The sequence below is a fragment of the Rhineura floridana genome, chromosome 21, assembly GCF_030035675.1.
Source record: "Rhineura floridana isolate rRhiFlo1 chromosome 21, rRhiFlo1.hap2, whole genome shotgun sequence".
In the NCBI taxonomy this organism is placed as follows: domain Eukaryota; kingdom Metazoa; phylum Chordata; class Lepidosauria; order Squamata; family Rhineuridae; genus Rhineura; species Rhineura floridana.
In genome coordinates, this window is record NC_084500.1 from 1,030,758 (window position 1) to 1,046,911 (window position 16,154).

Below are 16,154 nucleotides of genomic sequence, written 5' to 3' on the forward strand. Positions count from 1 at the left end.
GTTTAATCTATACACAGAACATATATGGGAAGTGGGGTTGGACCAAGATGAAGGAGGTGTGAAAATTGGAGGGTGAAACATCAATAATTTAAGATATGCAGACGATACCATACTCTTAGCAGAAACCAGTAATGATCTGAAACGAATGCTGATGAAAGTTAAAGCACAAAAGCAGGACTACAGCTGAACATCAAGAAGACTAAAGTAATGACAACAGAAGATTTATGTAACTTTAAAGCTGACAATGAGGACATTGAACTTGTCAAGGATTATCAATACCTTGGCACAGTCATTAACCAAAATGGAGACAATAGTCAAGAAATCAGAAAAAGGCTAGGACTGGGGAGGGCAGCTACGAGAGAACTAGAAAAGGTCCTCAAATGCAAAGATGTATCACTGACCGCTGAAGTCAGGATCATTCAGACCATGGTATACCCAATCTCTATGTATGGATGTGAAAGTTGGACAGTGAAACAAGCAGATAAGAAAAAAATCAACTCATTTGAAATGTGGTGTTGGAGGAGAGCTTTGTGGATACCATGGACCGTGAAAAAGACAAATGGGTGTTAGAACAAATTAAACCAGAACTATCACTGGAAGCTAAAATGATGAAACAGAGGTTATCATAGTTTGGACACATCACGAGAAGACAGGATTCACTAGAAAAGACAATAATGCTGGGAAAAACAGAAGGGAGTAGAAAAAGAGGAAGGCCAAACAAGAGATGGATTGTCTCCATAAAGGAAGCCACAGACCTGAACTTACAAGATCTGAACAGGGTGGTTTATAACAGATGCTATTGGAGGTCACCAATTCATAGAATCACCATAAGTTGTAATAGACTTGAAGGCACATAACAACAACAAGCCAGGGATGAGCCAAAAATGTCTGTTTCACTTTCTCAGTTTAGCATTTTTCCAGTCTTAAGTTTCACATTTCCACATCAGTGTGTGTTTTTTTTCAGTCCTCATGAAAATTCATCTGCATTTTAGTGCAAATTTCTCCCAGCGTATACAGTTTTGCATGCAATTTTGCCCAACACGCTTATCTGGGCAAATCCCTTTCCCCTAACAGAATGCACTTTTGCATGTTGTTTTCACCAGCATTTCCATTGCTACAGGCACTTCATCTGAGCAGTCAGTTTTGCACACATAACTTGGTTAGAGAATTGCCTGGCAAAATTTGGAGAACTGAAAACTTGAAAGGATGGCTGTGTGTCAGGTTGTGCATTGTTTCAGAAAGTGTGAATTAAGTTCGTCTTTATAGGTGAACTGAATTTGTCTAATTCGTCCCCCTACTAAGTTCACCTATAAATGCAAACCAAATTAAATTTCTTCCGTTCCAGCAAGCAAAAGCCTTGATTCCGCTTTCTCCTCTCCTTCCCCAACCAATTCTCCAACAGGGACGGAAGGAGATCCGTTTCTCATTTCTTTCTGGTCCTAAATTCAGTTCTCCCCATTTCTGCAGCAATTTGTGATTTAAAACAAAATCTCCAGCATTTTAGTGCAAACTTCTTGTAGGTAATTTTGACTAATTGTTTGCTGCCCTGGGCTCCTTCTAGGAGGAAGGGCGGGATATAACTTTAATAAAAAAAACAATATATGCATTTTCGTAAACATTATTTGGTTGTCAAACTGCATTGCAAAATTCAGATAAGTCCAAATGTGTAAGGACGGCTATGTTTCAGGAAATGCAGATTTGATAGATTCAGCCAACTGGATCAACTTTCTCTCCCACCCCAATCCTCCAAGGCACGCACCGCCCACTCCAACAGCTCCTGGGACTACCCCGGCACCAGGCGTGGCTCCAGGCACTCCTCCAACACCTGGACCTACCCCTGGAAAACCGACACCACCAAGACCAGTCCCTGGGACAGCTTTGCCACCTGCAAAGAGAGAGAGAGAGAGAGAGGAGGGGAGTCAAAGAAGCTAGCAAAAAAAGCAGGCCGCTGGGATGGTGGTGGTGGGAGTTGCCCTTCCCTTCCCCATTGGCTACTACCATGAATTTTTTGAATGCCAGCATAATTAGTAACACTGGCATCTGACTGGCCAAGTATTGTTGAATAACAGGGTTGTATTCAGCTAGGTCCTACTCAGAGCAGCAGACCTACTGAAATAATGAACCTAAGTTAGCAAAGTCTGTTTGCTTCAGTGGGTCCTCTCTGAGTTGGACTAGCATTGAATATCACCCACTGTCATCAGTGTATTAGAACAGGAAACAGGAAAGGGGATAATTGTTATAGAGGGAACAGGTCTTCTGCAAAACATCCCCTGAAGGCCAAACAGTTGTGGCAAAATTTGCTTTTCTTCCACAAGCCTTCCCAATTTATTTATTTATTAGATTCCCACCCTTCCTCCCAGTAGGAGACCAGGGCAGCAAATAAAAGCAATAAAAACACTCTAAAACATAAAAACAGACTTTAAAATATATTAAAATAAAACTACCATTGAAAACATATTAAAACATATTTAAAAACATTTTTAAAAAGCTTTAAAAAGGTTTAAAAATATATTAAAAAGCAATTCCAACGTAGACGCAGACTGGGATAAGGTCTCTACTTAAAAGGCTTGTTGAAAGAGGAAGGTTTTCAGTAGGTGCTGAAAAGATAACAGAGATGGCACCTGTCTAACATTTAAGGGGTGGGAATTCCACAGGGTAGGTGCCGCCACACTAAAAGTCTGCTTCCTATGTTGTGTGGAATGGACCTCCTGATAAGATGGTATCTGCAGGAGCCCCTCACCTGCAGAGAGCAGTGATCGACTGGGTACATAAGGGATAAGATGGTTTTTCAGGTATCCTGGTCCCAAGCTGTATAGGGCTCTGTACACCACAACTAGAACCTTGAACTAAGCCCGGTAGCTAATGGGCAGGCAATGATAGTCTGCAATCCTAACCCCACTTCCCTGGGAGTAAGCCCCATTAATTTCAACAGAATTTACTTCTGCATAGACATGGGTTGGGTTTGCACTGATAAGTCTAGTTCTATTTCTGCAGTTTAAATCCTACTTGGTTTTTATCTTTTCACGCTGTTTTGTGATCCGCATTGTGTCTTATCTGTTTCTGTATATTGCGTGGGCATTTTCTGAATGTACAGTAGATGATACATTCTGGAATAAACTGGAAGGGGATGAATTAATGTGGCCTTAAGGCTGACCTCAACGTCATACCCCAAACACCCTGTGGGATCATGTATGTGCTGTAGCCAGAACGATCCACTAGAGGGCAGCCTCCTTCATCTGTGGGATCCATCTCCAATTGGACTTGGGCCATAGAGGTAAAAGCAGTGTGGCATGTCTTGCAGCCTGAATGTCTGGTTTCAGTGGACATGCTCCCCCTCTCCTCTGGGGAGAACGTCAGAGGTGCCCATAGGGAATCCATGGAGAAATCTAGAATTTCACCATAGATGTGATAGGTGGAGCAGCAGCATATCTGTCCTGTGGCAGCAAAAACAGTTTATGTACTTTCTACCTTGGGTCTTATTTTGTGCAGAGAAATGTTATATTTGCATAAGGATTCCTTTTCAAACATTTAAGCCTGCCACATTGCTGCATGCATGTCCGTGGAGTGCAAGGTTTGGACATGAAGTTGAACACTAGGACTCAGGCTGGGAGGTGGCCTGAGTGGCAGCTGGCCTTTGTTGCAACCTGAGGGGTGCTTTATAGGAGGGGGGAGAACAGTTGGCTGGGAAATCCAGACCACCCTCAGCCCCCTCCTCTGACCTGAAAAATGGGTGTGAGTGGACTACACTGCAGGGCTGTCATAAACTGCTCACAGGCACAGCCCCTCAACCTGCAATATGGGGGCAATGGAATGTTTTGGCACTGGCACTTGGTATTGTCACAGCTATGTTTTAAATGTTGGGGGAAAACAGCCACCCAAAACATGAGATGCTTGCATAGAATAATACACTTATTTGCTGTTTCTCTCTGTCTTGAGGAGGTGGGAGGATGCACCTGATGCTGTCCATGCATTTAAACATTTATACACTAAAATCCTGGAGTCCTCATTGGTTTTACAAGCAGTTTGCACTTCTACACCCAAGGAGACCACAAAAACAACAATCAGAGCAAAACTGGCTTTCGGTGGAAACCTGGAAGTTCCCTATCCAGAGAATGAGATGGGTAACTCTGCCATCTTCTTATCTCTGCAGGCTGGGGGTGTCGAAGTCTATTGCTTCTCTCTGGTAGCAAAAAGCGTGTTGCCTCTCACCCTGCCACCCTGCCTCCTGACGCAACTGAGCAGGGGATCTGTTCCGCATCATTTAGAAAACAGAGGTGGGCGAACTAATTTACAAATATGGAGAGAGAGAAAGGTGACTCTAGAGCAGCATGGCAGGGACGATGGAAGCTGTAGCATCCGGAAAGCACCATATTGGGAAGGAGATATTGACAGGACACCAGCCTTGAGCGCTGAGCTGCCAGAATCAACCCTGGCAGATGCAATCGGGACAGAATTCTCTGCTTCAAGTTCCAGCGCTAGATTGATCCCCGTTTTCAAGGAGGCCAGGAGAGATGCAAAACTTCACAGTGCCTGGGACTTGCAAAGAGTGCCTGTGATCATGTCCAGAGAGTCTTTTCTTCACAAGATGGCAGCTCCTGCAGAATTGGAGGAGGGGAAGGGAAGCCAGGCTGGAAAGATTGATTTCCAGGCAACCTTAATCCTATTAGAAAGAAACATTGAGGCAGGAGTCCAGGGCCCCACTCAGCAGAACAAACAGCTGGGCCCGCAAACACAGCTGGGCTGGCTTAGCACATGTGGAAGTAAGTTAATCCATCCCCGTTCCCATCTAAAGAGGGGGAGGGGTGTTATCACCCAGGGACCCCTTGGTCCATCTAGCTCAGTACTGCCTGCCCTGACTGGCAGCTGCTCTCCAGGGTGTCGGGGGGGAGTCTTTCCCAGCCCTACTGGGAGATGCTATTGGGGGTTGAACCTGGGACCTTCTGCATGTAGAGCAGAGGCTCTGCCACTGAGCGACAGCCCTTCCTAGTAAATCCAGTGTCTCAAATGCCCCCACGTCACTGCTGGGAGTTCACTCCTCCTCATGGCCTGCTCTGTCACGCCCCGAGCCCCCCAACTGAAGGAGCAAAACAGCGGACCCATCAGTTCTGGTGCCCTCCCTCTTGAGCTGAAACGCAGGGAGAAGGGGGCGCTCAGCGCTCCGGAAACTGGGAAAAGAATACAGTCTCCCTCTTCCTTGCAAACACACCCTCCAGTGAAACCCGACTCTCCTGTGGCTTTTCCTCAATCCCTAAATTGCACGGTTCCCCGCTGCCTGCCTGCGTCCAATTAAAAGCAGATGGCGTTCTGGGACAACCCAGGAAAACCGCACCAGTCCAGGACGCACCGCCACTCTCAGGCGGAGCTCTGGGCAGCACAGCCGATCAGGTGCAGCTGAGCATGCGGGGTGTGTGTGTGTGTGTGTGTGCAGCAATACTTAATGCAGGGGGGAGAGTTACTACTAAGCACTCCAAAAGTGGGGGGAGGGGATGTTGGGGGCACCAGCCTGCCTGAACTCACACCTTTTGACTTGGCGCCTATCCAGACGATTCCCCCCCCTTTGCTTTTCCCCAAATCAGATTTGTGCAGATCCATGCTTGGTAGCGCACTTTCCTGCCCCTGGGCAACTGGAGCTAAATTTCCCACCCTCAAATTCAATAGGATTCATAAATCAGGGATGCAGGATGCAGAATGGAATTTCTGTTAGAAAATAGAGGGTCCAGCTCAGAAAATCTGGGTTTGGGAATCCCCTGTCTTTAATCCCTTATGTTCCTGCCTCACAGGTTTGGGGGAAGGGCACCTTCCACATGCTCAGAGGTACTGTTATTGCTTCAGGTGCTGCAGCTTGACATTGAGAACAGGTTCCAGAGCTCAGCCAAGGCTCAAATTCAACCAGGTCTGTGCGTTCCTCCTCAGATGACCACACTGGCAGCAAGTCCTACTTCACAGAGGAGGACAGCCTCTCTTCAAAGGTTCAAAGGGCTGTCCAGCCCAAATCGGGTTTCAAGATAAGGATACTAATAAGCACTGCCCATCTGCAAGTTCAAGGTTCTTGCTTTAGTTTACAAGGCCCTTAACAACTCGGGCCCAGGATAGCTTCGGGGGCTCCCGATTCTTTACATCCCTGCCTGTTCACTGAGATCCTCAGGGCAGTCTCTGTGACAGGTCTCCTATGGCTTGGATGCACAGCTCGTAATGACCAAAGCTGTGTGAGTTCAGTAGTGTAGGCCTGGATCTGTGGAACTCCCTGCTGACTAAGATCAGATCAGACAGGCCGCCTCCCAGTTGAACTTCAGGAGCCTAATAAAACCCCATTCTCTTTCAGCAGGCATTTAAAGCAAGCTGTGCTATGCCTATTTATGGAACTTATGTTTTGACCTGTGCGGCTTCTGTTAGCTTTAAAAACCATATTCTTTCGATTGATGGATTGTTCTATTAATTGTTGTGTAAACTGCTTTGCGGCCAGCTGTGGAGAAAAGCAGTCTACAAATAGTGGAAACAAAAAATAAATGAAAGCGTATGTTCTGAGATGTCTTGCAGAGACCCCTGTTCCTAGATCATTCATTGAGTCTGGCCTGTAAAATCATTACCCTGAAAAATTTGCCTGAGTTCACTGAGTGTGGTGTAGTGGTTAAGGTGTTGGACTACAACCTGGGAGGCCAGGGTTCGAATCCCCACACAGCCATGGAGCTCCCTGGGTGACCTTGGGCTAGTCACTGCCTCTCAGCCTCAGAGGGGGGCAATGGGAAACCCCCTCTGAATACCGCTTACCATGAACACCCTATTTGTAGGGTCCCCATAAGTCGGAATTGACTTGAAGGCAGCCCATTTCCATTTTCACTTACCGTATGCCGCCGCTTTGGCCGCTGCCTTGGCTGCTGCGGCTGCTGCCGCCGCCCCACCTGCAGCAAAAAAGGGGAGAGAAGCTGAGAGCCGCAGCTTTCTGCTGGCCAACCTGGGTGGGCTGTTGTTTTCAGAATGAGTGGGCTACAGAGATTGCAAGCCTAACCCTGCCTACTCAGAAGTTAATGGATGGGGAAAGAAAGTTGATTCAGTCAGCATTTAAAGACAAACCTACCTAAACTGAACTTTCTGTTCAAAATCCACATTTCTACAAATTTTGCAATGCAATTCTCCTGTAATGGGTATATTTGTCAAAACTGCATATAAAAATGGGATTATTAGGAGTTGTTTGCTCTAGGTATGTGCTGGAATTCCACCCAATTTGGATTTGGTACCAAATTTTCCATTAATTCACCTATTCTCAATCACCGAGGATTGGATTTTAATGCAGTGAATTTATGCGGCTAGTTTTGAAAACTGACTTTTTTTAAAACAAAAAAATCCGCTTTTAAAACATCAGTTGTAAGAATCATATTTCCTTCAAACTATCAACATTTTAAAAGGAAATACCAATATTTCCTTCAAAATATCAAGGTTTCCTTTAAAAATATTGATATTAATATCTGTATTTGTCCCAAGCAGAAAAAAATACAGATCAGTAAAAGCATCAGTTAGCAGATCCAAAACGAACTCAAATTGATGCCAGCGTGTTAGGTCGACGGAATGCTTGTGAACCAGTGCTGGCCAATGGCGCACTAAAATGCTGACAAATGTTCACGAGACTTTTTTTTAATCACAAATTGCTGCAGAAATGGGGAGAACTGAATTTAAGATTGGCAAAATGAGAAACTGAGAGGGCCAGAATTGACAGATCTTTCCATCCCTAGTCCAGACCCCTCTGCAGTCATTCGCATGAAGGTGATCGTCCACCCTTCTCTCAGGATGGGGAATAAATTGGCTGCAGAAATGTGTGCTCCTCAAAACGAAGTGCAGCTGACTTTGAATTCACAGTCCTCCACATTTTGCAGGGCAGTTCTCCAGTCAAAAATGTGTACTTTAAGGGAAAGTGTGCAGAGAATCAGAGCTTGGAAAAGTTACTTTTTTGAACTACAACTCCCATCAACCCCAGCCAGCATGGCCACTGGATTGGGCTGATGGGAGCTGTAGTTCAAAAAAGTAACTTTTTCCAGCTCTGCAGAGAATGCATATAAAAATGCATTATACTGGGGAAAATTACTTGCAAATAGGTGTATATATTGGAGACGGGTGCTCCAAAATGCTGACAGAATTTGAATAAGTGCAAATGGCTGTGTTTTGGCTCTCATACCGTTTCAGAATGCGCAAATTTGATTCAGCTTGAAACGCGAACTGAACCAAACTTCTCACCCAACCCTAGTCTGGACTTAGAGGGACGGTTGGTCCCCTGCTCCAGCAAGGCAATCTCTGTATTCTTACAAAGGCCTTTGACATTCATTTCATGCATTTATAGTCTACGTTTCTTCCACGGTAGAACTCAAGGTGGCATAAATGTGGCTACCCTCTGGGCAGTCTCCCCTCCAGGCACTGACCTGACCCGAACCTCCAGACTACCAGCCCTCCTCGTGGAAGACCCATCTGGCAGCTGCTCACCGAACAGAACTTCCATGTACCGAGGAAGCCTACCCAAGGAGGCATCCAGCTGGCCACTGCTGGAGACAGATGCTGGGCCAGAAGGACTTGAATCTGATCCAGCGAGCTCGCTCGCTTGTTGGATAGATCTTTCGTATTACCCATGGCAGCCCCAAAATGCTGCCTCCATGTTCTAGGACAGGGACATGGAAACTTTGTGGCCGTCAACTCCCATCAGTCACAACCAGCACGGTCAGGGAAGACGGGACTTGTGCCAAACATCTGGAGTGCCACTGATGTTCCTCACTTGTGTTCCAGGTTGTGAGCCAGCAACGCCAGTGTTCATTTTATTTATGCATTTATTGATTGACTGAACGTATATCCCGCCCTTCCTCCCAGGGGGGCAAACTTAAACAAAACAATTTAACAAGGAAAATGAAAACATACTAAAAACAGTTAAAAACATCCCAAAACACAATTACATTTCAAAAACATTCTAAAGCACAGTTTTGTAAAACACAGCTAAAAATATTCTAAAACACAGCTTAAAAATATTCTTTCCTCAGTGATCTTCAGGTGGCCAGGAACCCTTCAGCCATCCAATGCCTGGGTAAACAGGAATGTTTACAAATTCTTCCTGAAAGCCAACAATGAGGGAGGCAGATGCACCTCACTTGGAAGGGTGTTCCACAAACAGGGAGCCATCACTGAAGAGGCCCCGTCGCAGGTCAGCGCCATCTGAGCAGCACTTGGTGGTGGCACCACCAACAAGGCCTCGCCTGCTGATTGTAGGGTCCAAGACTGTTGATACTGGGGGAAGGCGCTCATCATAGGATTAATCTGTTCAAAGACTTACCTATTGCTCCGGGAACACCGCCAACTCCAGGCACCAAACCTCCACCGAGCACCCCAGCTCCAGGGACTCCGCCTGTCCCAGGCACAGCCCCAGCACCTTGGGAGAGAGGAGGAGGAGTGAATCAGGGCCAGCCCAAGTCATTTGGCTTCCTGGCACCCCCATCATTTCCTGTGCCAAAGCTGATCTGGCAGCCAGTTAAGCCTGACTTCAACCCCGGCAATGGGATTGTGACCACAACCACCACCATACTTGAGGCCAGCAGGCCTGACCTCAAACACCTCACCACCGCTGCCCACCCTGCAAGTGTCTGCCTTATGGGAGGGCTGGTCCAGGGGCAAATATCAGCCCAGCATCTTTGAGATGGAGGATGCACCTGAGCGAGGTGTTCCCTGGGTGAGTTGGTGGGGAACACCAGTGGCCAGGAATGATGGACGATGGAGTCTGGCAGCACCTGGAAGGCACCAGATTCCCCATCCCTGCACCTGGGCAACCTGAGTCAGGCCTGTGCCAAACATGTTGTGGTGCCCACCTTCTACATCGGATTCCTGCATTGAGCAGGGGGTTGGACTTGATGGCCTTATAGGCCCCTTCCAACTCTGCTATTCTATGATTCTATGGTTCCTTTAATCTCCCCCTCTCTTGAGTCACTGAGGAATGTCCAGTGGGGCATTCCTGATCAACGGAAGCAACGAGGAGGTCCTTGTCCATGCTGGCACCACATAACATTTGCCAAAGTCCTCTCCGGGGAGCCCACCAGACCCACTCCCTTTAACATGTTTCCTTTGAATATTAAGACAGCTGGTTCCAGGAGCCTTTTAAATAATTTAAAAAGAGGCAGTTTCCAAATCAGGGATGGGGTGACTGCAGCCTATGGGCCGGATGTGGCCCTCCAGATCTCTCTCTCTGGCCCTCAGAAACCTCCCCAGCCCTCCTCTGGTGCTTTCCTGGCTGGAAGGCATCCCTGAGTTGCGGGATTGCCTCTGGTTTGCCTAGATGGAGGATGGAGAAGCATGTGGGGTGTTTGTGGGCTCCTTTGGGAGGAAGGGCAGGATGCAAAATAAATAAATCAGACCCTCTGCCTTTTATGTTAGGAGGTATTTATGGAATACCTCCTGCTGTGCAAAGATTAAGGGCCATATCCATCACTCCTCCTACTTTTCCCTCTGGCCCTCTCTGCGTTTTGCCTTTGACCACGCCCACTTTTGCCTCTGGCTCCACCCACCCGTGGCAGGCGGCCCTCACAAGGCTAGGAATCAGGCCCTCCAGCTGGGGGGAGAAAAGGCTCCCCATCCATGTCCCAAGTTGAAAAACAAAATTATCACATTTGCGGAGGGACTTGTGGGTGGCATGACCATGCTCCGCGGTTCCTCTGCTGTGCTACTCACCGTATTTGGCGGCTGCTTTGGCGGCAGCTACCTGTGCTCCCACACCTGCAAAAGGGACAGGAAGAGCCTCAGAAGGGCAGCGACTTTGCTGGACTCTTCAGCTGACAGCCTTCCCTCTCTCCACTCCTCCCTCGCCCCAAAGCACAGATCTCCTTCCTGGCTCACTGGCTTTGGACAGCTAGGATGCAAAAGCGCCTCTGCCAACCTGGCATAATTGCTGGACTACAACTCCCATCAGCCCTGGCCAGCATGGCCATGTGATGCTGGAGACGATGGGAGTTGTAGTAAAAAACAACAACAGGAGGGCACCAGTTTGGGGAAAGCTGCGCTACACTCCAATAACAACATCAAGGAGAACAACATCAAGGAGAACATGACAGCCTTGCTGGGCTAGAGAAGAAGAGTATTCCATATTCCGTGGGGACGGAAGGATCCGCCACTTTGGGTTCTCCCAGCTTCTCATTTTTTCCAATCTTAACTTCAGATCTCCATGTTTCTGCAGCTATACGCAATTTATTTTATTTTATTTAAATTCTCCATGATTTTAATACAAATTTCTCCTAATAAACACATTTTTTGTAGGGAGTTTTGACTGAAGGACAAATGTCTGCCAGCCTTTACTCATCATATAATGCATCTTTGCATGTTATTTTCACAAATATATTCATTTTTATGCACACTTTCCCCTAATTTATGCATCTTTGTAAATATTGTTTGTTTGGCAAATCACATTGCAAAATTAAAAGAACAAATTTCAAAGGATGGCTCTGATTTGGTTCTCATATAGTTTTGGAAACTGCAAACCTGATAAACTCGGTTTGAAATGCAAACTTAATTCTCCCATGTCCCCACCTCATCATACTACAGGATTCATCCTTTTTAATAATAATAATGATGATGATGATGATAATAATAGAATTCCAGCATCCCTTTTCCCCACCAAGGTGGTGTTCCTCTTGCTGCTTCCTCCCCAAATGTTAACCTCGGAGTGTGTCATAATGCCAAACTCAAGTTGATTCTGTCTCTGCAGAGCAGCAGTGGTGACAAGCACAGGGAGGGGACTCCAGAGGAGGCTGCTCCTCGAAGCCTTGGCTGGCATGGTGCCCTGGTCCAACCTGCTTACCTGTCCCCGTTGGGTAGCCGGCTTTCCCTCCGGCTCCGCCGATCACCCCACCTGGCCCGGCACCTAGAACCACCAAGAGAAGTTAGGTCTGCATGGGGGAAACCACTAATATTTTGCAAAATCCAAAGAAATTTGTGTGTGGGTGGTTTTTCACTTCCCCGGTCTGCTTCAGGGTGGTGCGGCAGAGTCCCCTCCTCCCTCCCCCCGGGGTGCAAAGAGCTGGACGTCTACACTGAGATATCGGAGGCAGCTTCAGTGCCGCTCCGCTGTTACAGATCTCAGGCACGGGACTTGTCTGGGACTGTCGCTCTGGATGACAAAGGGCTGAGTGTTCCAAGAGGGTTCAATTCCCTGTTTCACCTCCTGCCCCAAACCACCATCCTCACGCAAAACCATGGGGTTAAAATCTGTCGTACAGACATGCCCCTCCCCACCAGCTTCATTGTGGCACCCATCGCATGGCCTTGGAGAAGCCCATGTCTAGCAGAGGGCTTGCCTGGTCTGTGGGGCGCCTGGAACCCAGGTGGCAATTCAGGGGCTCCCGGCCCCAAACTTCCAGCTATTTCCATCACCCCCCCCATCCCGGCCACTGCTGGGGCTTTGCTCTGCAGACACCAAGAGGGCCACTCACCATAAGGCTGCTTCCCGGCACCGTAAGGCTGCCCATAATAGCTACCTGGAAAGAGAATCCCGGATTGATCAGAATATGTGCACCAGGCACTGGCCGGCATAGCCTCAGGCCCAGGTCATTGTGCTCCTTCTTGCATAGAACGGCTGGCGGGGGGGGGGTTCCTAAGGCCTTTCACTACCCACCTCACTGGAGGTCCTTTTAATCTGGAGATGCCATCAGGGATTAAACCCGGGAGCACTGTGCATGCAAAGCAGGTGCCTGATCACCAACCAATGCCAAGCATATGATCAAGCTGGTCAAACCCAGGAGTGTAGTCGTGTGGGGTCTCGGGGGGGTCTTGAACCCCTTACATTTTTGGGAGCAGGGTCTCTATGTCTCTAGCATCCTACAAGCCAAACAGCACGAAAGGGGAGTGTGTTAGGCACTGAGAAGAGCCTTCTAACCTGCTTCCTTGTCCTTTCCTACCAATCAGAGTGAAAGGAGGTGAGCCAGCCACTGAGATGACTCTTCTCAGTAGCTAACAATCTCTTATTTCATGCTTATTGGCTCCTAGGGATGTCTGTTGATGTGGGAGAAGGCGTCAACAAGCAGCTCATTCTCAACCCAGCAGCAAAAAGAGGGGGGATGGCTTTGACTATCACGAAGGGACCCTGCACCTCTGAATTTGCCATTGCACTATGGAAACCAGCAGACCCGGTTTTTAATATCTGCATTCTTTTTTTGCAATTTGCAATTTGATTTCAAAGGGCTGACTTGCATTTGCATTAAAAGTGTTGCCTTTGAGGATGGAGAAGCTGTCCATCTGGATAAACAAAACAAATTAACCATAGCAATGCCATGCCTTTCGTTAGAGATGGGGATGGCCCTGCAGGCCTCTCTGCCTGGCCCCTGGGACTCTCTGCAGGCCACACCCCCTGCTGGCTCCGCTTTGCACCCTCCCTGAGTGTTTTTCTTCCTGGCTCCAATGGTGTCCTTGAATTCTGATCATGGCTGTTGCTTGCCGTTGTGTTTGTGTGTAGAAACTAGCTCCTGTACAAAGGTAAAACTCAAATTCATTGTGCCACCTAGTTTTGACTTTAGCCCCACCCACCATTGGCATGTGGCCCCAGGAAGGTTGCTCAAGAAGGGAATGTGGCCCTCAGGCTAAAAATGTTCCCCACCACTGTCTTTCACATTTGATACAAATTATCAGCCCTTAAAAAACAACACATGTACCTCCTACTAATAACTGCAAGTGAGGGTGGATTTTGTTCCCATTCCACAGAAGCAGAGCTATGGTTTTGTCATTCTTTTGCATGGCACCGGACCTCTACTTTACCATGCTTTGAAATTGTGTTCTGCTCTATTTGATTTTGATGTTCTATACATCGCTTCGAGGTTCCTTGAACACAAAGCGATTAAGACATCTTTCTGAATAAAGAAACGAATGGTGGCTGGGACAGGGGGGCAACCTTCCTAAGTCACACACAGTGAGCTGGCAGCCTTGGATGGGACCCAAACTCAGAGCAGACATTGCTGGCAGAGGAGATACGCCTGATGCACTTTGATCACAGACAGATCTTCCAACAGAGGGATTTTCAAAAAGCAATTTGGTTCCGGGTGACAGGCTCACCTGGCAGCTTGGGTGCCTTGATGGGATAGCCCAGAGGTAGACCTGGCTGCTGACCACCGAAGCCGCCTCCAAAGCCTGCAACAACCAAGGAAGAGTACCCACAGGGTGAGGCTCTCAGTAAGCTAATCAGCTTCATTGCCCGGCTCCATGGCCAGCAGTGTGGGCTGATCGCCCTCCCTCCCAGCTCTGTTGGCAATGGTTGCGTGTATATATGCATGTGCATCTATTGGGCCCAACCTACCAGGGATCCCTGCAAAAGCACCTCCTCCTGCCCCTGGAAGGAAAAGAGAGAATGAGCAGCGGCTGTCCCCACACACAGCATGACATTTGCTGGCATGACATGAAATTTCAACGCAGCAGACAGAAGGTTTGAAGGATTTCACATCATTTGATTTTTTAAATCATATGTATAAGCTGTTTGTTTGGGCTCACAATCCATACTTCTATTTTGGTCAGAACAGCAGACTTTAAATACAATACATAATTAAAAAGAAACAAGGTGATTAACCATATTGCAATGGTTACTGCATCACATCTGGTTCTCAGATGGTCAAAATTCAACAGCTCAAGACTTGGGGCTTCTTCACACCTCGCTAGTTTAATCTGCACAAGACTGTCTTCTGCACCTAAAATAAGCTTTGCAAGAGGCTGGCGGCCAGAATTAAGAGAGACGTGACCGTGAAAGCATATATTTTACTCAGATCGGACAGAACGCAGACTCCTAGCTTCAGTGTTTCACCGATCAGGATTGGAGATGAAAGATCAAGGGGAAATTGCGGAGGGGAAGGGGGGCACAGAGGCGAAGTTGTAAGTGAGCACCACGTGTGAGACTGTCAAAGATATTTGCTGCTGAGCTTACAATTTCCCTGTTTTTGGTGCATGAATAAGTACCGAAAATCCTAAAACGGGAGGATTTTTTTCATACATATATTATTTCAAGTGTGTATGAATATCACTAGGTTGTGTTGTTGTTTTAAAAAAATCCACATCATTCAGATACACTTATCGGAGTTCTGAGGCTGTGTCATCTCCTGCACAGGATGGGAGCCATTGGCCGGTGCCAGTTCAAAAGTATTCTGTCAACCTAACAGGCCGGCATCGATTCCAGTCCATTCTTTGTCTGCTAGCCGCTGCTTTTACATGCTTTTTACCATTTCTCCTCCCATAAAATGTTGGCATTAACACTGATAATTTCAAAGGGAATATCAATACTTTTAAAGGAAACACTAATATTTTGAAAGGAATTATTGATAAAATCATTCTTAATATTGATATTTTAGTGGCAGATCTTTTAAAAAAGATCCGTTTAGGAAAAGAGCCACAGAAAATCACTACATAAAAATCTGATTCGCAAATTGACAGAAAATTTGGTACCAAATCCGAATTAGGCAGAGGTCTAGCACATCCCTGTCTCCTACGGAGCATTGCTGTGTGACACAGCCCATATTCCAGCACAGGGGTAGCCAATGTGGTGCCCTCCAGATGTTCCTGGACTCCAACTCCCATCAGCCTTTGCCATTGACCATGCTCGTTGCGGGGGCTGCTGGGAGTTGGAGTCCAGGAACATCTGGAGGGCACCACAATGGCCAGCCCTGTTGTAGCACCTGAAGATGTGGGAGTCAGCTGCAGGAGTCATCCTGCCAGTGGAAACAGGTGGCTCCAATGTCAGTGGGGCAGTGGAATCCGCTCCGGGTTTTAGCCCAAACTTTCAAGAGAAGCCCCTTGGATATCTCCTTGAAAGTTCAGATTAAAACCTGGAGCGGATTCCACTGCCCCACTGACATGCAGCCCCCAGCCCCCTCTGCATCCTACAGCTGGAATAACAACAACAACAACAATCATGGAAAAGAATCTCAGTGTGAGGCAGAAGAGCATAAAGCCTCACCTTCTCTGAACAAGGTACATACAGAAGCCATCAACAGCGTGGGGGTGAGGGGACTTACCTGGGACTTTTGGCTTCACACCAGTGCCTGTTGGCACTCCTGGTAAGACCCCTACACCAGGGTAACGGATCCCTGAAATATAGAGACAGAGGAGAGGCAGGACTTTTCCCAAAGAGAAGAATGACAGGGCCTCCGACATGGGTCTTCACGAGGAGG

The 16,154-nt window shown here is 47.4% G+C and overlaps 1 protein-coding gene across 1 annotated transcript in view; it reads right to left on the bottom strand.

Moving 5' to 3' along the window:
- ELN (elastin) overlaps window positions 1-16,154 on the bottom strand; it is a 73,729-nt gene that overhangs the window by 19,780 nt on the left and 37,795 nt on the right. The window contains exons 10-18 of the mRNA XM_061605065.1: window positions 15,999-16,070; window positions 14,297-14,329; window positions 14,056-14,130; window positions 12,444-12,488; window positions 11,813-11,875; window positions 10,690-10,734; window positions 9,305-9,400; window positions 6,843-6,899; window positions 1,760-1,885 (exon numbers count right to left, since the gene is read on the bottom strand). Coding sequence (XP_061461049.1) covers window positions 1,760-1,885; window positions 6,843-6,899; window positions 9,305-9,400; window positions 10,690-10,734; window positions 11,813-11,875; window positions 12,444-12,488; window positions 14,056-14,130; window positions 14,297-14,329; window positions 15,999-16,070 — 612 coding nt within the window. The remainder of the gene's footprint in view (window positions 1-1,759; window positions 1,886-6,842; window positions 6,900-9,304; window positions 9,401-10,689; window positions 10,735-11,812; window positions 11,876-12,443; window positions 12,489-14,055; window positions 14,131-14,296; window positions 14,330-15,998; window positions 16,071-16,154) is intronic.